This window comes from Talaromyces atroroseus, assembly GCF_001907595.1.
Source record: "Talaromyces atroroseus strain IBT 11181 chromosome Unknown scaffold_16, whole genome shotgun sequence".
Lineage (NCBI taxonomy): Eukaryota > Fungi > Ascomycota > Eurotiomycetes > Eurotiales > Trichocomaceae > Talaromyces > Talaromyces atroroseus.
Genome location: NW_017971448.1, coordinates 255462 through 277335, shown reverse-complemented (window position 1 = coordinate 277335; position 21874 = coordinate 255462). Strand labels below are relative to the sequence as shown.

General features: G+C 48.2%; 7 protein-coding genes across 7 annotated transcripts in view; 2 read left to right on the top strand and 5 right to left on the bottom strand.

The window, feature by feature from the left end:
• Nucleotides 1-1306, top strand: part of UA08_08839 (hypothetical protein) — a gene marked incomplete at both ends in the record, with an annotated part of 3774 nt that extends 2468 nt beyond the window's left edge. The window contains 4 exons of the mRNA XM_020263883.1: nt 50-199; nt 255-521; nt 580-771; nt 828-1306. Of these exons, the coding sequence (XP_020115999.1) occupies nt 50-199; nt 255-521; nt 580-771; nt 828-1306 (1088 nt within the window). The remainder of the gene's footprint in view (nt 1-49; nt 200-254; nt 522-579; nt 772-827) is intronic.
• A 563-nt stretch (nt 1307-1869) lies between these two features.
• Nucleotides 1870-3296, bottom strand: UA08_08838 (hypothetical protein; the record flags this gene model as incomplete). Its single annotated transcript, XM_020263882.1, has 3 exons — nt 1870-2528; nt 2584-3142; nt 3219-3296. 3 exons carry the CDS (start codon nt 3294-3296, stop codon nt 1870-1872), a joined length of 1296 nt encoding a protein of 431 aa, XP_020115920.1.
• Nucleotides 3297-4236: 940 nt separating this feature from the next.
• On the bottom strand, nt 4237-8354 carry UA08_08837 (hypothetical protein; the record flags this gene model as incomplete). The annotated part of the gene is made up of 7 exons (XM_020263880.1): nt 4237-5656; nt 5710-5871; nt 6552-6633; nt 6748-7130; nt 7192-7509; nt 7589-7836; nt 7944-8354. The coding sequence occupies 7 exons, from the start codon at nt 8352-8354 to the stop codon at nt 4237-4239; spliced, it is 3024 nt and encodes a 1007-aa protein (XP_020115921.1).
• An 837-nt stretch (nt 8355-9191) lies between these two features.
• On the bottom strand, nt 9192-11076 carry UA08_08836 (hypothetical protein; the record flags this gene model as incomplete). The annotated part of the gene is made up of 2 exons (XM_020263879.1): nt 9192-10510; nt 10569-11076. 2 exons carry the CDS (start codon nt 11074-11076, stop codon nt 9192-9194), a joined length of 1827 nt encoding a protein of 608 aa, XP_020115928.1.
• A 3187-nt stretch (nt 11077-14263) lies between these two features.
• Nucleotides 14264-15932, top strand: UA08_08835 (hypothetical protein; the record flags this gene model as incomplete). The annotated part of the gene is made up of 2 exons (XM_020263878.1): nt 14264-14606; nt 14671-15932. 2 exons carry the CDS (start codon nt 14264-14266, stop codon nt 15930-15932), a joined length of 1605 nt encoding a protein of 534 aa, XP_020115929.1.
• A 190-nt stretch (nt 15933-16122) lies between these two features.
• UA08_08834 (hypothetical protein) lies at nt 16123-18858 on the bottom strand (the record flags this gene model as incomplete). The annotated part of the gene is made up of 9 exons (XM_020263877.1): nt 16123-16298; nt 16355-16431; nt 16502-16671; nt 16743-17189; nt 17259-17644; nt 17750-17756; nt 18216-18313; nt 18627-18704; nt 18759-18858. 9 exons carry the CDS (start codon nt 18856-18858, stop codon nt 16123-16125), a joined length of 1539 nt encoding a protein of 512 aa, XP_020115926.1.
• Nucleotides 18859-19917: 1059 nt separating this feature from the next.
• Nucleotides 19918-21521, bottom strand: UA08_08833 (hypothetical protein; the record flags this gene model as incomplete). The annotated part of the gene is made up of 6 exons (XM_020263876.1): nt 19918-20041; nt 20313-20326; nt 20515-20598; nt 20737-20777; nt 20870-21355; nt 21428-21521. 6 exons carry the CDS (start codon nt 21519-21521, stop codon nt 19918-19920), a joined length of 843 nt encoding a protein of 280 aa, XP_020115927.1.
• Between the last annotated feature and the right edge of the window lie 353 nt (nt 21522-21874).

Sequence of the window (21874 nt, the reverse complement as noted above, 5' to 3'; positions counted from 1 at the left end):
GCCTCCGTTCCAAGCTCAGTTGGTGCTACGGAGACTACATCTGTACCAGCCTCCGTTCCAAGCTCAGTTGGTGCTACGGAGACTACATCTGTACCGGCTTCCGTTCCAAGCTCAGTTGGCGCTACGGAGACTACATCTGTGCCGACTTCGGAGTCCGTCACCACTAAGACTGTTACCTACACTACAACTACCTGCCCAGGTAAGCCTAAGATATCTAAAAATCACTGTTACGCTCATCGCTAATTTTTGCATAGTGGGAACTTCTACGTACACATCTGGAAGCAGCACTATTACCTCAGCGTATACTGGAACTAGCACTATCGTAGTCACAGCCACAGTCACTTGCACCAAGGAAGTGTGCCAGCCTCACACTGCCACCTCAACTGTCCCTGCTGCAACCACTGCCCCTGCTTCTACTATTACGGTTGTCCCAGTTCCCGCGACATCGGCTGAAGCCACTGAGACTTCATCTGAATCGGTGGTCACAAGAACCCAGACCTACACCACGACCACCTGCCCAGGTATATAATCTTTTTCACCTCACTCAATTTCCTAAGTTGTTTCTAACTCTTATGCCAGTTCACACTACCACGTTCACTTCTGGTAGCAGCACTATTACTCAGCCTGTCACCGAGACCAGCAGCATTGTGGTAACCGAGACCGTCACCTGCACCAAGGAAGTTTGCCAACCACAAACCTCCTCGGCTGCGCCTACAGTTGTTCCCACGCCAGTTCTTGTCACTCTCACGTACACGACAACAACTTGCCCTGGTAAGGCTTACTGGCAGATCTTACCGTAATGCATTTTGTACTGACTTTTTCCATAGTGACCTACAGCACCTCCACCAGTGGCAGCTCAACTATTACTTTCCCGGTGACAGGTACTAGCACTATTACCGTGACTGCCGTTTCAACCTCCACCCCCGCTTCCGCTCCCGCTGAGCCAACTGGTACTGCTACCGCTACTGTTGTCCCTACTGGTGAGACTACCACTGTTGTCCCAGTCCCAGCGGGCACAAGCCCTGTTAGCGAGGTCTCTTCTGGTGCTCCTGCTCCTGTCCCAAGCTCTGTCTCGCCTGTTGAAACTAGCTCCGTGGTTCCTCCCTACCCACAGGGAACGACTTCCACTGGCCCTGCTCCAGTCGGTCCAACTGTGCCTGCCTCGAGCGGCTTCTCCTCCACATCTAAGCCCGGCTCAACTACTACTTCCGCAGTCAGCCCTGAGTATACTGGCGGTGCCTCGGTTGCCAAGGTTGGCACAGCCGGTGCTTTTGCTGGTGCTCTCGCTGTTTTGGCCCTTATCTAGTGGCTAAGACAGAGATCTCTCACATAAAAATGTCACAAGTATTGCTTGACTTTGTTAATTTTTTTTTTTGACTTTTCTGTTTAGAGTAGCGACCAAATACGCTATTGTCTAATATTTATTTATTCATTTCTCTCCTTAAAATTCGATGGGTCTCTGTTGTCGATGCGACATCCTGCAAAGCTTGGTTTTCGGAACTCGCAACATGTCGCAAATTGTCAATTCTCACACAACTCACCCTGATTTTGACACTGATTTGTCTAGAGGCAAATCAACTATTTTTACTCACGATCCTATATGATCCAGAACCTCCCCGTCCTTTGTACAGTTTCTATAGTCGTTTTTCGTTATATTCCCGTGCTTCTGGTTACGTCTCTCGCGTCTTAAAAAATGATGTATACAAAAATGAATTGCCTTTTTTTCTATACAAGCATACTTAGAAGTAAAATAGAAATCATATGGCATCATCTTTGTTCAATTTAAATACTACACCCATACATTGAGCCTATTAATTCCTCCAACTAAGACTACAGAGAGTACTTTAAGCTAAAGATTCGCGGCCGCCATTATGACAACCCAACAACTTCATAGTTCCAGTTGCACATTGAAGAATCCGAGCTCTCCGACAGGACATCCTTGGTTCCGTTGGCCGATGCAACGACATTACCGCTACCATCCAAGATCTGGATGCTCTGTCCACTGCCCTCCTGCAAACCCGGCACAGAGTCATAGTTAAGACCAGCCACGCCGGAAAAGCTGCCGATGAGCTGATCGTTGCTATACACTTCGATCGTGTAGTCGTCAGACGGCAGGACCACAGCATAGTTAACTGCGTCTTCTGCCTCCTGGTAATTCGAAATCGTGCTAGAGCAACTAGCACTTGTCAGGAGTGTGCGGTACCAGAACGTGCCAACGGGACTATCGCTCGAAATTTGCGAGACATCTGTGGCATTGTTCTTGAATGCAGTGATAAACGGCTTGATGACCTGCTGCCAGCCCGTGTGGTCGAAACCATCGGCGTAGTCACCCTCGTCAGTGCCGGCGATCTGTTGCGGCCAGAAATTGCCGACATAGTGCGACTCGCCGGCGTCATTCCATGTGATCACCTCGACGTAGTCTGGTTGAAGGGAGAGGATCTGTGCCATGCGTTCTGGGAGGTTGGTCTCGCCGATGCGGTACCAGTCTTGGCCGGAGCCAAGGTATTTGAATTGAAACGTGGAGAGTGCTTTGGATCATGTCAGCTTCAAGATACGGATATTGGATACGAGAGATAGACTTACGCATCATGTATATCTTTCCAGCGGCATGTGCATCTTCCACCATGGTGGAATCTACGCTATCACTGACATTTGCCGGTGTCGTGCCTGCGCTAGGCCAAGCGCTCTCCCAGCTGAAAGCGCCATCTACAACGGTGAAGGTGTCAAAGAAGCCAGTGGGATAGCCGGACCAGTCATCGAAATCAGGCACGAAAAATGGAGTGACGCCTTCGTCTACGAGAGGCTGGTAGAAGGAAGACTCCCACTCGGAGTTATCGGTGGTACCGCCGTCGTATGTGCTCACCCATGGTCTGCCATCGTCGGTAGTGTAATATTGGGAATGATTGGAGAATTGCAGCAAAAATGCTGGGAGACCAGAGACATCGAGTCCCCACGACATGTCAAAAGAAAGGAACATTTTGAAGGATGTCCCCTCAGCTGCGTCCAAGAGGTAAGTGATTGCATCTGTGTTCCATGTATCAGAGCTGCTGATGGAATGCGTGTTGAGTGCAAATCCATCGAAGCCAGCCGCGATAGCATCGGTGACATCTTGGGCAGCTTCACTGCTGTTCATTGACCCAACCTGATAGGATAACACTTGTATTTAGTACAGGCCTTTTTTTTTTTTTTTCTTTTTTTATGAAGCTCGTCAGACGTACCATGTAATGCGCAAACACGGCCTTACTGGCCGAGCGGCCAGTGAGGGCTAGGAGAGAGAAGAAGACTGTGGCAAGCATTGTACTTTACTGCCCCCTATGTCTGATATTCTTCAATAAAATGGCGATGGTTTCTTATCAATTTCAAAGGCTCTGCGGTCTACCTATATAGTTCAGAATCGATAGTATCAGCCCCATCTTGACAGGCCCTACTAGAGAAGTCTATCCTGGTCCCCAAGACTGGGCCTAAGACTGGGGCTCGCAAAGAATTCCCACAATCGGCGACATTCTGACGTCTTACTGCTACATTTTTGTTGCAAGCGTTCCTTAATGTATCATCGTGGCTAGGATATGTCTGGGCATTTGAACTGCACTGCCTGGTTTGGCATGTTGCTTGCTGTTCCTCTGTCTCAATTTCTTACTTGATTATTTTATTCAAGGCCATAACTAACTAATCCTTATATCTCTAGCTACTGGGGCCTGGGATCTATACTGGGTTAGCGAGATACCACCTTACGCCGCTCACTGGTAGAAAGCTCCAATGAATAATAAGCTAGTCAAGCCGCTATTTTGAATGTCAGGTGGGGGACAAAAGCCTCGCCTACTCTTATTTTTGATTCGAGCCAGTTGTAACCATCCCCATGCGCAGGTGGCTTAGGTTTGGCTTACTGTGGGTACCTGACGCCGTCGTTTCATGTTCGGCAATTTCGCAGAGTGATTAAGATCGATAAAAGGCACATATATACACACATGCTTCGCAGTATTGGACAGAAAGATTTTCAATCCTGAAGTTAAAAGTTGTTGTCTAAGGCTCTAAGAGGGCTAGAAAATGTCAGATAATGATCGAATGGTGATGTTGACTTCAATCCGAGCATAGCAAATCCTAAATTCGACATGTCATTTCACTTACTACTACGTTATATGGACATGCCTAGTTCGCCCTCTCATCCTAGATATGCAATAGGCCGATCCTGGAGGCAACTTAGAGACCAAGGTAGCTTCCAAGTCTAACTACTCACCCCTAATATCTCCACCTCCAAGCTGGATTTCGCCAATCCATGGCTTGTATCTCCCCCAAAGATTTTCCTTCTACATGCAAATCCACGTCCATCGTCTCTCGCTTTGCATTATCCCACTTCATCCACATCAATAGACCGATGCTCAGCAGAAAGGTAGCACTCGCACATGCCAGATTCAACCCATTCCCAATATGGTATCCGGGGGCATCAAAGGCCAAATAACTCCATGTGCTGATCAAACCTCCGATGTTTCCGAGCATGACTGTAGTGCCAATAGCGGAAGAACGGGAAGTGTCAGATATCACATTAGCCGAAGCATTGGCGTTGCAGAGCGCGCCGAAGGAGAAAGCGCCTGCGGCAACGAGGAAACTCGCACCGTAGTGGACACGAGGGTTCTCCGATGCAAGGAACATGATGTAGCCTACAATCATAAGTGGAGATGAGAGTATGAAGAACATCATGTGCCGGTCCATTCTCCAGCTTAGATAGGGGAAGAAGAGGGTGAAGCATGCGCCGACAACGTATGGAGGCACGGTGTGCAGTTGTTGCGAGATAACGCTGCTATGAGGGTAGATTGTCCGTACGATAGTTGGTGCGAAGACTGCCAATCCCTGCACGGTAATGTTGTTTAGCAGGAAGATGAACCCGGTAGTTAGTGTCACGGGCGAGAAGATGCCTCGTAACACTTTTTTAGTATCTAGTTTCTCAAGAACTTCTGTGGTGCCTACGCGCTCGGATCTGAGCCGTGCAATGGCCAGGTGTCTCTCTTCATCTTTGAGCCAGCGCGCAGATGATGGACGATCTGTCATGGTGAAGAAAGCAACGAGAGCGAGACCACAAGTAATAACACCTTCAATGACAAAGATCATGCGCCATGTACGCAGACTTCCAAGAGAGTGAAGCCTAAGGATACCTGACGCAAGCAAACCACCAAATGCACCGGCCAGGGGAGCCATGACGATATACGTTGATAATCGAAACACGAGTTCGCTGCGCCGGTACCATCTCGACATGTAATATGCAATTCCAGGCAATAGACCCGACTCAAAGATGCCCAGCAGAAACCTAACTCCACAAGCAGAGTGAATATTGTGCACAAACGCCGTTCCTAGGCTACAGATGCCGAACCCCAAGGTCAATGCAGGAATGAACTTGCCAGGCCCGATCCATTTGCACGCAATGTTTGACGGGATTTCGAATAGAATATACGAGGAGAAGAAAACGGACAACACTATGTTGTAGTCATTCCCTTCCAAGCCAAGGTCCTCCTCAAAGCCAGCAAGTCTAGCGTTGCCGATGTTGGCGCGATCAATAAAGCAGAAGAGATACAACAGGGAAACAGTTGGAATGATGTATAGATCAAATTTCCTGACCAGACGTTTCTCGGCAACGGGATCGAACTGAATCAAAGGCCGGCCATAGCTGTTTTTATTCATCAGGGGATTGAAACGATATGATTTGATATTCAGACTTACCGATCAGTCGCTGACTGGCCCAGTTCAGCAGCGTCGTGGTTTTTTGTGAGAGCCAAGTCAACATGGTTCTCATGCTGAGTAGTTGCTATGTGCGCGGATTCAACTTTGATAAGATTCATATCTCGTTCGCTCGCTTGTACACAGAATGGTAGGTCAATGCTACTAGTTCATGCGTAATGACAGTCCGCGGCTTTCTACCCTTGCAAGTAAAGATCTTTTACAAACGGTCATAACTTGGACTTAAAAGAGTGAGATGTCTCGGGATATCCGAGATCAAGAAGGAGCAATATGTCCTTTAAATTTTAGATCTGAGTCGATTCTGGTATTCCCGAAAGAGTCTCGTATATTTCCTTAACATTGTCTTGCCATGCATTAGTGTGTATTATGGTTTCCAGGTTCCGGGAACTGGCATGCTTCGGCCCATATATGATCAGAAATGGATGATGGCTGGAGCATTCCCCCGCTTTCTGTACTCTAGGATGTCTGTTTACACTTGAAACGAAGGTCAGATGGGAGCTGCTTTACGCTCACTAGTAGATGCTGAGCATATTTCGTATACAGCTGGATCTGGATCTACGCATAGACAAAGAGGGCACATATGTCTTCCTGTTAATGTCTACGGGCGTCTGTTTTCTACCAAGGAGTACCATGCATCTACTCATAAATGTTGTACAAGAGCATTGACCCCGAAAAGCAAAATGTACGGGTCTTGTGTCACAGTAGTATAGTATCACATGTGAGCGTTCATACGCAGCGAATAAATGACACTCGATTACAAACTCGGATCCATCGCCAACCTGGACCTCCTCCTCAGCCCTGATCCCCAGAAGTAGAACACGTACACTGATGCTACCACACCGAACGATACAAAACCCAATATCAAGAATGCCCATTTCGGGCTCAGATTGTCAAACATGACGATACCTATACAATTTGCCGGGGAAACCTGTCAGAAACTGAAGAACCAAGGACTGAAAGAGCACATGGTACGTAATTGACATGTGCCATTTCTATTAGCGCTAGCATAAAAGAACATACCTATATGTACACATGCCGCTGCAACCATCTGACTTGGTATTAGAAAAGCCGCAACTGCGCTTCCTGCCACATTCTGATAACTGTCTGTGATATAGTTTATGATATTCAACCATAGTAGCGGATTAACGACACCCATCACAGCTCCAGCGACGACTGGGCACCAAAAAGAGACGTTTCCGCTGGAAGTAAACGCAAACCAGAACAGCGAGATGGGAAACCCCCAAACAGTAAAGAGGGATATCAAGAATCGTGCCTCGGGTCGCCCAGCGCCGTTCTTCAGTCGATCTCGCTTATATAAAGTTGTTTGTATAGGAACGAAGACGATGAACATGATGACAACAGCCACAATTAGGTTGAGGTATGTCAAATTGGCACCGATCACTCTGTTGGGTATCGGTAAGTACACTCAAGGCAGCTCTGAAATAAACGGGAGTATGTGCATACGAGAGATGATTATTCACAACAAAGACATCAAATATGCCATAAAGGTATAAAAAGAGCAGTCCGTAGATGTACCCGTTGAAGAGCCCCAGACATAGGACGGTGGGTTCAGTGAACAAAATCCTGAACGCCATAGTGGCGACGAAGCGCGTCTCCTTGATAATGGCGATGTGTGACTGCGCTATCCAGTTTTCCATTCCATCGGCCCCTACCTGTTTTGTCTGTGCCTGGGACTCTCGTAACCCTCGAGAAATCACCACACGAGGCAACGTCTCCGGCACGAAGGTCATGATCAAGACCATACCACCGGCCAGGATCACGCTATCTAGTCAGCATGGAATGATACGCGCGGGCCCTTGCCTGATCTTATTGTTTAAAGCAAGAGAGAAGAAGTACTTACTTGATCCAGAAAACCCAGCTCAACCCTAAACGTGGATTCTCGATGATCAATTCACCAATCACACTGCCTATGCTCGATCCAGTGTTCGCCGATACAGCGAATAGCCCCAGTGGCTGACCGGTGTTGTCTGCATCACCGAAGAGGTCGGTAATGGTGCCAGCAACATTCGAGATAGCTGTACTGCCGGCAATTCCTGACAATAGCATGAAGATGATCATCATGGGCATGTCAGTAGCAAGAGCGCATCCCTATACGGCCATTCCGCCATCAACTTTTATTACCTCACGAGATAACAGGGGGAAATAAAGGTGAATCACACAATTTGGCACAGCCCAAATATGGCAGTCCCTCCTACATAAACCCACTTCCGTCCACTAATATCGCTCAATGGGCCCAAGAACAACGGTCCAACAGCGTTCCCGATAATGAACATAGACTGACCCAGCGCAATGACCTGCGTCGAACTGCCAAATTTCTCCTGAAGTGGCGTTTGGGTGCTAACGTACGATGTCGAGAGCGCCAGTACGATGACCTGCAAAAGGCAGTAAACTGTTATGACGAGCCATTTTCTCCATGCTGGCCAGTGAACTGGGTGGTGAGTTTCGGTGGTGGAGACGAGGGCTAGAACACCCAACGGTGACGACGTGGAGGAAGAAGGGGAGAGAGGATTCTCAAACGCATCCTTGTCGACATTTAGATGCGCTGGTGCTGACAGCTTTTCGTCGATAATGAGTAAATTATCGTCTTTATTCGTTGGATGTTCCATGCTGGGTCTTCATACGCCGCAAGAGCCGAAGAAAGCACTTGGCCAGGGAAAAGAGAAATAAATCATCAAGTGGTCCAAGAGTCAATGCTTTGCTTTAAGACAACTTCCTCCACTAAAAAGAACGAGATTCTTAACTGAGGTGAAGCTGAATTCCAATCACGCAAGACAGAATTCTTGTGCCAAAGGCTGATTGGCCCCTTGCAAGTAATCTCCAAATTAGGCAATATTGGAATTCTTCCCAGGTGATCTTAACCACACAAAGCCTTTATGTTACACATTCTCCTCGCACGCAAGCAGAGGGGTTAGGCTCTGCGAGGTTCCACAGCTACTGATATCAGAGTGTAACCGGCAGATCAGGCAATGCATGCATATGATAAGGTGGTGTAGCTTAGCAATGTCTCGATGATATAGATATAGCTAGACTATTCGGTGACTACTGTGCATCGTTGTTTGATATATGAACGCTTGTCTTGCCATTTGTTATATGCAAGCACGTGTAGATAGGTAATTTATCCGATGTCCATTCAACCTTAGTGACAGGTACCTTGATATCATTGATATCAACATGTAGAGCACGAAATATTATGTCCGTCGTGAAACCCGATCCTGAGCTGACAAAATAAAAGAGAAGGAAATAAAACAGAGAAAAAAAACAAAACAAAACAAAACAGAATAAAGTTGAAATACACGTCATTTCCATTCATCACATTTGGGTATTTTGCCCGGACTCCAAATATATATGTCCATATATATAAACAACAAAGTTGCAAAAGATGGGTAAAGCAGAAACAGAACCGTACAAGGAATTGACCGGCAAATAAAAAAAAAGAAGAGACATCAACCTGCCGACTCCGCTCTTAACCGCACAGGTACCTCATGCAGTTGACGTTGCTGCTGCTCCTGATGACGCCGGACCTGAGCACGAAGACCGTCGGCCTTCCTCCATAATTCCTCGGCCTTTTCATCGCATATGGTGCTGAGCCAAAGGACAGACTTGAGGATTTTTTTAACTTCTGGCCAGGTCGAGAGATTGGTAGCGGTGGAAACCTGGTTTAACATGGCAGCGAACCAGGTAACAGTTTCAGGTTTGGTCGAAGCTATGCCGCCAACAACTAGAGTCCAGATGAAAAGCTCGGGAACGCTCTTCCAGGCTCGAGGCAGAGATTGAGTGAACAAAGCTTGTCGTAGTTGCATGGTCAGCTGAGAATAAGGCGCCATTATGGGTACAAGCGGAAATATGGTAAGTAGACAGTAGATAAGCGTTGCGAGCCTCAATGGCTCATACGTGGGGCATTCGGAGCTCATGCCAATTTCGTCAGCAGACGGCAAGGATAGCGCTCGGTGTTGGATGGAGTTGCGGCGATCGGCCATTATGGGTGCATCAGAACTAACAAAAGAGCCTGTGAAAATGCCTTGCATGTAGAGTTCGATGACAGCGTTGTAGCTGTACATATCCTTGAAGAGTGTGATTAGTTCACTCGGAAGACCAAGTTCATCCATCTTGGAGTAGTCGCCTCCTTTGTACATCTCCAGAAGATACTGGATAGGGTGAGGCCAGTCTGGCTGCCGGTGTCGTCCGTTGGTCTTGATAATCGGGACATAAGGGAAGAGTGGCTTTCGTATGAATTTTGACGAAAACATGATCGTTGCGAGAGACATCATCTCAGCCAAACCGTTTAATCTGATAGCATCGATTCCACCACGAATCTCGAGCAACCGTATAAGGCCCATCACATGGACCTCATCATAATCGAGGTAAGAGTAGATGTTCGCCCACTGAATGTCATTCAGGGGAGACTTGTGTGGGTCACGACCGGGTGAAAAAATCGCTTCATCATAACGACTGTATCCCATGAAAAACACCGCCATCAACAGTTCGTCGGTCTTTTGCGACGCGGGATCCTGCAAAGCCTGGTTGATTCTGCGAATCGATTCGTTCTCGGCAACCATAATCTGTAGCAATTTCTGCCGCCTTTCCCTCGATGGCGTGCCGCTCTGCATACGTTCGAGCACAAATTCGTGGCTAAGTGTGCCATATAAGAAAGCGGACAACAGAGCAGGACTGCGCAGCGCGCTTGAAAGCCAGATATCTGATATTTTTGGTGATTCCGGGCTAGTGTCCTGGGGCAACATCTTGGTCATGACAACGGAGGCAGCTAGAACGCAAGTGTCAGTCACGGACAAGCGAAGTATGAAATGAAAATAAAGACCTACAGTATTTAATTGTCCGGCGGACAATGTCTTCTGGTATTTCAGTCCCGAAGAAAGTCATCATTGGGCTTTTTAGTCCATGACTAAGCGAAGCCGACAAGCCACCGGATTCCGACGAGGGTTCACGTTTGAGCAATACGACAGCGTTTTCATTTTCCGCCTCTTCCTCCCCATTCGTCGGTAATATCTCCTTGGAATCGGGGTCTGGCTTTGCGGTTACTCCAGTATTTTCGGGCGGACTTGACAGAGGAGCCGGGGGTTGTTGGCCCGGTCTTTCATATGGCTTTGCTCTGCCGGTTTCTTTGGAGCCGGCCTTGCGGCGTTTCCAAATATAACGTCCGGCATTTGCACGGATAAGAGTTCGGCTGGAGGAACTTTCTGTTCGCGAAGACGGGTCGACCGTTATGAAGTTAAAGCCGGCGGGGGTTGCGTCAGAGGCAGGCATGGATGAGAGGGTGCGACGGGAAGATTGAGACGAGACATCGGGGGTGAATGTGACAGGGTTATCCATTTTCAATCAGCAGGACGGCGACTCGATACGAGACGCCATCAGACTGACGACCAGTCGCCCGCGTCAATTTTCAGACTCCCATGCGCCGTCCGGACATTAAGGAAGAGTCGATGGGCGCGTGGCGTGGAAACGAACGAGGCGTTGGAGACTGAGAGCAGGGCGTGGCTCGTCGTGAGATGCTGGAGAGGGGGAAAAGCAAAGCACTGGTAGGGCAGGCGGCAGAAGGCGGTAAGACCGGCAGATTACTTGCTTGATGCTCGAGCGTGCAGAGCTACGAGTCGTAGAGGTAGTATGACAACCTGAAGTAGATGATGATGATAGCAATGATGACAATTGTAGTGCGAGCGAGGGAACGGACGAACGGACGACCAAACGAAGAAGGTCGGAGGGAGAGCGAAAAAGACGACTGAGACGCTGCGGGCCAATCAGCGCGCCCGGAGCCCTCGGCGGCTCTGTATTCCCGCGTTCCGGTGCCTAGCCTCAGGCCCGCGCTTCTCGGCCAATCACAGCGAGGGGCTGCTGCCTGAGGCCTGAATTGTGTCTAGCACTTACTACTTAGTTAGGCAGGAGGTTAAATAGCTTCAAGTAACTAACTAGTTGCCCTGTATCTCTACGTAGTTGGCTGCTGCTAAGTGAATGAACTACGATTGCATCGATCGCTGCAACGCCCCGGCCGGTCCGATCCGAGGAGTGGGCAGCATACAATATTAGGTACACCGCTAAATGTTTATACTAAACACTATATCCTACCTAGGTACAGGTCACTAGACTTCGCTGAGGCAATCAGCGAGGTCAAGATCCGGGCTTTCTTCTGTTCCATTCTGCAGACGACGAAAAGAACAAACCGCGACTGTGGTGACTGGTCAAATGCGGTGAAGAAAAAAGCAACTACACATGACAAAACATTTAACAGTCCTCTTTCGGTCTGCTTTGCATGCTTTTTCCCGATAGGGTTCAGTAACGCCCCAGCTAGGCTAAACCGATTTGACCCTACATAATACAGACGGATCAGTGTCGATCTATGGCTATGCGGTGGCCTGAGGGGTCATATACTACTACTTGGTACTATCCGATATGCCGTAGCTGGGTCGACTTTACTCAGAAATACGCAGTTTTGTTTGCGTGCGAATGTTTCTATGTACTTTCTGATCCCTGTCTAGTGTCTACTTCCTTTGCAGAATCCAAACTCTATGGGATAATCGATTTCCCCGACGTCTAGAGGCACGGAACTCCAATTGTGACCTGTCACATGCCGAGTCCGAAAGTCTTCCAAGATGTAACGACTAGTGAACGACCATCTAGGCCTGGGTCATATCTTTCTTTTGAAGAGGTCCACACCTGGCAATGCGTCTCCACGTTACTCTGTACTGCTAGTCAAAACGGCAAAGGTATCCGTCCACTTACAGTTGGGATTTTGCGCAAGTCTATGAACCTTAGCGCAGTAAGGCATTAACTGCTTTTTGCGCCAGGGGAATGTTTCCCAAGCAGAAGGTGGGCCTTTCTACGATGTTTGTTCTTTGCTGGAACCAGCAACATCACATCAGCAACGAGTTCGATAGAAGTTTAGTAACAATGTTGTCTGAAAAGATACGATTTTTATCGTCTGAAAAGACTGGTCAAGTAATAATACACTCGAATGTATACTTCGTGGAAGACGGATCCAACATTTATTGTAATCTCCGAACCATAACTCCTCTTCTCCATCGTTCCGGCTTCCACTCCTTCCATTGATCAATTTCTTCAGTCAAAATGTTCACGTACGCGTCTCCCACGGCCTGTGCATCGGCTTCCTCAAATCCGAGCTTGTGGTAGAAACGTCCATTCCACGGGATATCCAGAAAAGTCACCAGTGTCAAGCAGGAAAACCCTTGCTTCCGAGCGTACGACTCAACCAATGCAAACAGCCCACTTGCGATTCCACGTCTCTGACACGAAGAATGAACCGAACACTCGACAATGTATAGATGGCTGTTACTGTTTTCTGTCACAGAATCTATGCATTTCGCGGCTAAAAATGCGACGGGTACATCGTCAGACGTGGCGACCCAGAGGTGGTTCGCCGATAAAAAGGAGCGGTGCGTCTCGGTAGAAAGAGGCGGATCTGCTGCAATAAAAGACAGATCCGGAATTGTCTCAAATACTTTCGAAGCAGACTCCTCTATAGCCGGTAAAAATGGCAAGTCGGATGCGACAGCAAGGCGCACTTTTATCGGGTTGGCCTCTGGTTCCATCGTTTAGCGAGATTTTCAGTCTTCAAACGCGCTCTGCAGCAGTAGTTCCGCACCGAGAGCGAAGCCCCTTCCGCCCGTTTTACTCGAAACTGATGACTGTATTTTCACTCTCCTCCGAAAGCTGGCGAACTATTGTGATGCCCTGACTTGAGGAGCGTTTGTTGTGCTTTCCCGGCGCGTGTTCGAGGATTTGATGTGGGAAGGAATTCGCCGATAACTACACTTTCAGCTACCACGTGATATTGCTTGATTCGTCATTTCCAGCGACATCTCGACCGAATGTTTGACGTTGTGATACATTGATAGTGGCTGTTGCTGTCCGTGGGTTTTACCCAGGTTCTGCATGATTCTGACGCCGAAGAACCTCGAAGCCTGCTACTTGCGAGCTACCTACCTAGCTCCTTCGAGAATGCGTCGAACAATTGCAGGCTTATGGTCAATTGGGATCCGGCTATATTTCAACGTCCTCCATCCGCTAATAGCAATAATAGCCATAACCGCGGAATGTCGCCCCTTGCCCGGCAAAAAGCAACTCCACCAATACCGCTCAAGCTTCGCTGCCTCCACGTAAATGCATGCGTGTACAGGCTAAATAGCACAATTATCCTAAATGAACAACCCCGGAAAAAGCTATCTCTATCATCCACGGTTCTAGCCCGGCCCTCTCCACATTCCGGGGTAAACTCCATGCTCTCCGCATGCTAGTGGAGGCCTGCATTTGACGTAAATCTGCTACTTCATTGGACAATAATCATCTGCCACACGCAAATTATCCATGTTGTCCTCCATCCTCCTGCTGTCTTATTCAGGCGGCACTGTTCCGGAGATATGGCGTATATAACACATGTCCTCCGCCCCATCCCGGCCTTCTTTTGATCGGCATATGCACCAGGATTTTATTTTTTTTTCTCCCCCTTCTTACAGGCCATAACGCTCTTTAATAGTGGACTGTCACTATGGCCTCGTCCGAATTCAACCTCGAAAAGTCCGCGGCCACTCATGTAGAGACCACCCTCGGCAGCGGCGCCATCACCGAGGCCAAACAGGCCTCAGACGAAGAGCACTCGCAGACCCTCTTCCAGGCGCTCAGTGCCAATCGGAAGGCCGTGATGTGGTCCATGCTCATTTCTCTTTCGATTGTCATGGAAGGCTACGACATATCCTTGATAGGCAATTTCTATGCCTATCCACAATTTGTCCGGAAATATGGCCATGACTATGGGGGCTCGGTGGGATGGCAGGTCTCTGCGCCCTGGCAGTCTGCACTGAGTCTGTCTAGTACAGTTGGGACGATATTCGGTAATTGCATTTTCTTCTTGTCTGTTCACACTTATTATGTTGCTATAAATCTAACCAAGAAAAGGCGGCCTATTGAACGGTTACCTGACTTCGGTCGTCGGCTATCGATGGGTTATGATTACTGCTCTCGGCTTAATAAACGGCTTGCTTTTTATTGTCTTCTTTGCGCCTTCAGACGGAGTTCTAGTCGCCGGTGAACTTCTCTGTGGCTTGGCATGGGGGGTCTTCGCTATCGTCGGTCCTGCGTACGCGTCAGAAGTGTGTCCAACCAATCTCCGTGGCTACCTCACAATCTATGTCAATCTGTGCTGGGCAATTGGCCAGTTTATAGCTGCCGGCGTCGTGGAAGGGCTAGTAAATGTGCAAAGTCAGTGGTCATATCGTGTCCCCTTTGCAGTACAATGGGCATGGCCGCTGCCCTTGATGATCGTCTGCTATTTTGCTCCAGAATCACCCTGGTATCTGGTTCGACATGATCGTTTAGAAGAAGCAAAGCGCTCCTTACGGCGCCTTGCAGGAGACAAAACAGAAGACCAGATCAATGGTCAACTGGCAATGATAGTGCATACGGCTAAGATCGAGTCCTCATTTGAGGAGGGGGCCAGTTATTTGGATTGCTTTCGAGGAACCGACCTGCGCCGCACTGAGATCTGCTGCATGGCGTTTTGCGGTCAGATTCTGTCGGGCAGCACATTTGCTTACTCACCGACTTATTTCTTTACAACTGCAGGCATGAACACCAGCCATGCCTATCAGCTGAACCTTGGCGATACCGCCATCGCATTTGTCGGCACTATTTGCTCCTGGTGGTTGATCACCCACTTTGGCCGGCGCACACTTTACGTTACCGGACAGGGGATCTTATGTACGACATTGTTTATTGTTGGAATCATTAATTGCGCCTCGAGCGCAACAGGGGCCGTGTGGGCAGAAGCCGGCTTGTGCATATTCTGGCTACTGGTGTACTCGCTCACCGTGGGACCGATTGCCTATGCTATCGTTGCTGAAACTTCCTCAGTGCGTTTACGCAGTCTGACGGTCTCCGTGGCTCGAGTGACTTATCAGATTGTCAACGTTGTGAGCCAGGTTCTTGAGCCATACTTCATGAACCCAACCGCCTGGAATGCCTCGGGCAAGACCGGGTTCTTTTGGGGTGGCACGGCGCTCTTGACCTTTATATGGGCCTACTTTCGTCTTCCAGAAGCAAAAGGTAGAACATATGAAGAGCTAGATATTCTATTCGCTCGAAAAATTAGTGCTAGGAAGTTTGCCTCTGAAGAAGTGGATGCTTATGCTAGTGAGCCGATTGTCAGTACGAAGGAGTAGCACTGAGCAACATGATTTGTATACTTGGATAATAGTACTTGGGAGACTGAGGTCCTCTCTGTGTTATGTAGTTGCAAGCTGTGCCCTATTTAGGCAGTTTCGGTACTTGATTGACTATAGAAAAAGCGTTCAACTTCAGAAGACAGTAAGATAGGATTATTTTCAAGACAAAATGGAAAGTAGCACACGCTTAAATCTCAACCAAACAGCGGCGACCCCTGGATGATACCAGCACGTACATCTTGGCCTCCATGTCTGCATCACACATTCCTTCACTCTGAGAAATGCGAGCCCCAGGGAACGTGCGGAAGAAGAGGGCAGTCGCCAGAAGCAACTCCATCCATGCAAGATGCATGCCAATACAGACTGCGAAGGGTTCCTCTCGTTAGTCAAAGACAAGGGTATTGAGTTGGGGTCCTTACTGCGAGAGCCACCCCCGAAAGGCATGAACATGCTCTTCATCTCCTTGGATGGATCTTGCCATCGACTCGGATTGAAGCTGTATCCAACATTAGTTTACTCAAACCTCTCAACATCAAATTCCTTCAAGGGTCTGTGGAATGATTTACCTTTCTGGTTCCGGGAAGATTGCCGGGCTACGGTGGAGAGTATAAGCTTGCGTAGACACTGTAATACCTCCTGGGATATGATATCCAGCCAAGCTGGCCCCTTCTGGTGGAACAGCTCGTGGTAAGGCACTGGGTACGGCCGAATGCAGTCGCAAAGCTTCTTGGATAACCTAGAAATTGACAAGAGTTACTATTAGAATGCGTTTATGGCTATCGTGTCCTCCTGGTTTGGAAACCTTACCTGGTTAAGATACGGTAAATCGCGAAGATCTTCCTCTTTGAAATCTTCTGGCAAGCTTGCAACCTCGGCCACCAATTGGTCACGTATCGATGGTCTCTTGCAAACTGCCCATACGAGATATGTCAATGTGATAGCAGTTGTGTCACTGCCAGCCACTATATAGCCACCGGCTTCAAGCACAATCTCGAATTCAGTCAGCCCATCGGGGCCGCCTTTGAACATCTTCGTGAAGAGCGTCGGTTTAGGATCGGGGATGTTCACAAGCATATTTTGGTATCGACCGATAGCCTGCTGAGCATAACGAAACATCCGTTGACCGGCTTCCGAGACCCTTTTCAGGAGAGGAAAGATTGGTATGAACTGGGCATACCGAAGCAGAGTAGGGAAAGTCGTACGAATTGCCATAAATGAGGAAATATTTTCAAGATCTTTGATATACTGGGTTTTCTAGTTGGGATGCATCAATCAGGGTCTCGTTCTTCTTTTCTTCAATCCAAGAGGTTAATGCTCACTCACTTCTCCTTTATCCAAGGTCCGAAAAGATTCCCCAAAGCTCAGTTCTCCAATAACATCAGTGGCCATAAAGGTCCACCATTTAAACACGTCAATCACTCCGCGCGTTGCTCGTTCCTCTGACATGCGGCGAATCGTCATACGCACGCGCTCCATTACCACTGGCTCCAGGCGTGCAAGATTGCTGCGCGCCATTCCAGCTGATAGCAGCCGCCGCCGGATGGCATGGTGAGTGGGATCAGTTGTGCTAAAGAGAGTCTTCAGACTTCGGTGGCCGATATTCTCATAAAAATCAGACTTCAAGTATCGTCCTCCGACGCGGTGAATTTCCTTGACGGCGTCAATTTCGGATATGTCTAGCTCATAGGGACTGACTCGGACGACGGGACCTGAAAAGCACTCAGTTGCAAGACTCGCTACTCAGACATAACCGAGTAAGGATGTGAAAGCACCCCGATTAAGTGTTCATAAAAATAGTAGTAATTATGCCTTACCATATTTCTGGTGAAGAGCATGCACATAGCGTGGTCTGTTTCCCAAGAGAAAGTGGTATGTTACAACAAGGTCGGTATATTTTGAAATCCATGGCCCTGGATATCCTGACAAGGGGTTCTGATACGCTCGAAATAACACACGCTAATGTCACTATGCGATTAGTTGCATGCTTCAAGTCCATGGATATAGAGCTATCGAAACCAACCAGTACCAAGAATACAAGAGCTCCAACGAGGATTGTTGTTGAGGTCGTTTGATGGAGTAAGGATGCCACCTTCGCATTCCAGGGCTGTGCAAGCCCTAAAATTTCATAAGACAAAGACATTGATGTACTGATTGCCCTTCCAAGTCAGAGCCAGAACGACATTGCGAGTATATAAGCCCGAACATTATAAGTAACCGGTGAATTAACTCCGAGTAAAATCTCCGAAACGTCTTGAATAAGTAAAGGCGAAGAATACTGACACTTTTATCCTTTCTATGCCGATACTTGATGTGCAGAGCCTCAGGCAGCTGTTGCATACTATCACCGGCGAATGCGCGAATTTCCCGGGGAGCATTTGCTGCATCTTCCCACGTTACTTCAGATTATAATTCGGATGGGCGATTTTAGAATCCACACATCTCATTATTTGAATCTTTGAATTAGGGGTCATTAACTAAGTGAGTACGACTAGTCACACATTGAAGCAGATTTGATTAGCCGGACTTGGGCTGGCACTGGCAGTGTCCATCCAGCTGGGCGCATTGCGGTCTGTCACCATCGCAGCACCTTAACTTTGAGCAAGGACCACTACACGTATAGCAGAGATCTAGTAAGAGACCACAACATTAGTGAATGAAGGTTGGATTCAATCCCGCAAAAGCGAAACTTACCCTCATCTCTCATCGTGAGCTTGGACGTTCCTGGCAGATCGAGGTAGTATCCGCCTTTATCGAGGTCCTTCGTGATAGCTTGACGGGGTGTCAGAAGGCGATGTTGAGCAGGGAATGTTCAATGGAACTTACCAAACGGGTTGGATGGAATTTCAGGGTTTAAAACAGCATAGGCAGGCGTGAGACACAACGCAAGGGCGAGGGTCACGCTGGAAAGAAGAGAGCACTTCATCCTTGAACGGGTTGTCACTGACTAGGTAGAGACTGAAAAACAAGGGACAGATTGATTTGACTGCTGAAGTCTGATGAGGTAACGAGTTAGGAAGCAAGCTTGAAAAGAAGACTATCGGGGAAAATGCAGCTTACTTATATAGCCATTCCATCCCCTCGGATGACAGACAAGGCACGGAGGATAGCTGTCTTATATTTTGAGTCTAGTTTGACTGCAATTTTGGTCGTGGAACTGCAAGCCGGGCGAAAGCTGAACCATTTTGCCCCTTTCAACGTCAAAGATCCATTTCTTCCCTCGCGGTTCGATTTCCGATGGGATGTGATTTGTGCGCAGCCAGGGATGGACTATTGAATTTAATCCGTTGCCGAGTCTCACATGGGCGTGATCCCCAAGCCTCACGACTTTCCAAAGAGGAAAAAGCGATGTATCAGGTTGAGCCTTGTGGCTCTCACACTCGGAGATCTTTCAATAGTCTGTTCCCATAGGGAAGTTTTCGGGAAGATCGGCTGTTTCAAGTTGTCGCTGTCAATGTCCTTACGATGATGCACGGAGTAGTAAGTTAGTTCAATAGCATTAGGTACTGGTAGTCCTATTTATACTTGGTACATATTCCTTTCATCTTTCACGAGCTGCAATAACAAACCCCTTCGTCATCCGTACAGAATGGATATCCATCGTCGCAACATAACATCAGGCTGCACGGCTCAGAACATGACCAGCATTGCACTAAGCTAGACAGTCAGCATCCACGGCGGTTTCCCGTTGAGTGAAACCCGAGAGTTCAAAAAAGTAGGAAAAAGAATCCGACTTGCCTTTGTCAAGCACTGACTGCTCCCCGTAGCGCGGACGTGTTTCCCAGGGGATGGCCAATTCTGTTGGATTCAGTATTGAGAGATTGGCAAGGAGGCTCGCTCAGCTTCCGCTTACCAAAAGACAGTCCGGCCACCGACTGGAAGAGAAGCAATAGTGCGAGTAAGCAGAATAGAAGGTCCATTTCCATCTTTATTCTCAATCTCATTTCCATTTTCCGACCTCCGCTCTCTGGGTTTTGTAGCAGTACTACTCGGTACCAGCCGGCAACTCGTTGCAGATGAAAACCGGTGAGCCGTACTCTGGACGTCGACGTTTGATAATGACGAGTCTCAATGCCTGCCTCTGAAAGATTATCCATTCTTTTTGTACTCTGTACTACTTAGCACCAATTCTTCTCCACACCAAATATGGAGAGAATAGCGTATCCACCAACGCCTGAAACGCTCTAGCCGGCGCGAGATTCGTCAGCTTATGACGTTGGCAGCTGTTTCAGGCTTCTAGCAGCTGAAATCTCCGGACGCCTACAAAAGGAAGCTGTTGATACCTTAACCGAGCCTCTTTTGTTCGCGAACTTGCACATTTGATGCCATCTGGCGTTGTACAGAAGCCTATGCCCTGTACTTCGTGCTGCCTGGACTTACATGTCACCGCACCGCTATTTATGACATCCCAGCAATTCTAACTCTACATTGAGAATTTGACGACGTAACATGGTTCACGGGCTGTTCTGATTATCATTATTCTCTGCCGCCTCCGAGCGCAGTTCATGCGGTGAGTGAAGCTTTGAATTATTTCCTAGACCAGTTCTAGGTAGATACTAATTATAACCAACCAATATCTTACATCTAACGGCCCATTCCAACAGAAAGCAAGAAAATCAGGTGCGTCGCTCTCATTACCGTCGTCAATTTCGTGTCGCGTCTTGCTCTATCCATATACAGAGTACCGGATGTGCAATTGAATATCGCTTCAAATGCCAGAAAGAAAGAAAAGAAGTCTGCCGATATCCATCCCGATAGTATTGCTTCTCTTCCAAGGCTGGCTGCATCAACGCATACTTCTTACATGGGTCTCCCCGGTGATCACATCGTAAATCGTCGTCGAGGCTGCCCACCCATCAATCAGCAACAACAACAACAACAACAACAACAACACCAATACACAAGATACAAGATACAGAGCTGCAAGGAAAACATACTGCGCAGTCGGGGCTCTTTGAGAAAGCCGTTGCCAGACGGATTCCAGGCAGAATTCACCATTTCCGTGATAACCCGACCAGTGTCAAACCTGCCATCAGGCTCTGCCAACAAGTTCGCATGGTCTTCCGACCCATGGTCTCGGAGGTGCGTTTTCAGTGTTGCGTGCAGGCTAAAACTGCGACAGCATATTGGACAGGTGGCGCGCAAGGATGTGGCCATGATAATGGCATCCTGTAGGGCAATCGCAGACTCGTAGTTCTTCTTAGTCTTGAGTAGCTCCATCAAGACGGCTGGGTCGAAGAGGTCAGGAACGCGCATGTGGCAGATGGTCCAGTCATCGATATGCGCCTCGGTCAGGTTTAGGGCTTCTCGAAAGAAATTGTAGAAACCCCGTGGTTCCCTGTTCCGGTTTTCGCGGAGAATGTGAGAATGGCCTTCGCCACTATCAGCTGCGTGGCGGTATAGATCTTCCATGCGAGCAAACCCTTGGTAGCAGTAAAGGCAGAAGCAGTTCAAGGACGAATGCCGAATGACCGACTTTTGAATTCGGTACTTACGCTCCAGAAGTTCTGAAGCGAATTGATCGGGCCGGACCGATGCGTTCGTACCGTGGGGAAGAATGGTTCTGAAGAAACTGGAGGGAGTTGTCATGGTACCGTCCCATGGATTCTTTTCTTCCTTCTCGATGGGTGAGTGGCCAGCTTGTGTCCTCGTCCCCCTTTCCGGAAGAGGTATGTATACCCAGATATTAGCCCAGGAAAAGTCAAATAAAAGCCGACAACGAGGCTTATTGGAAGCAAGTTACACGCCGGTGGAGAAATCAAAGAGACCAGCAGTCCAGGAAGAAGAAAACCAAGTGGAAAGGAATCTTTATCTCATCACGCTGTTTATTGTTTTTGTTTTTTTTTTTTTTTATCCTGCACTTCCACGGTTGGCAGCCCTTGTTCCATCCAGCGAATCGCGTAATCCTTTCCTTTTCTCTGCTTTGCTTTTACCTTTGTGTT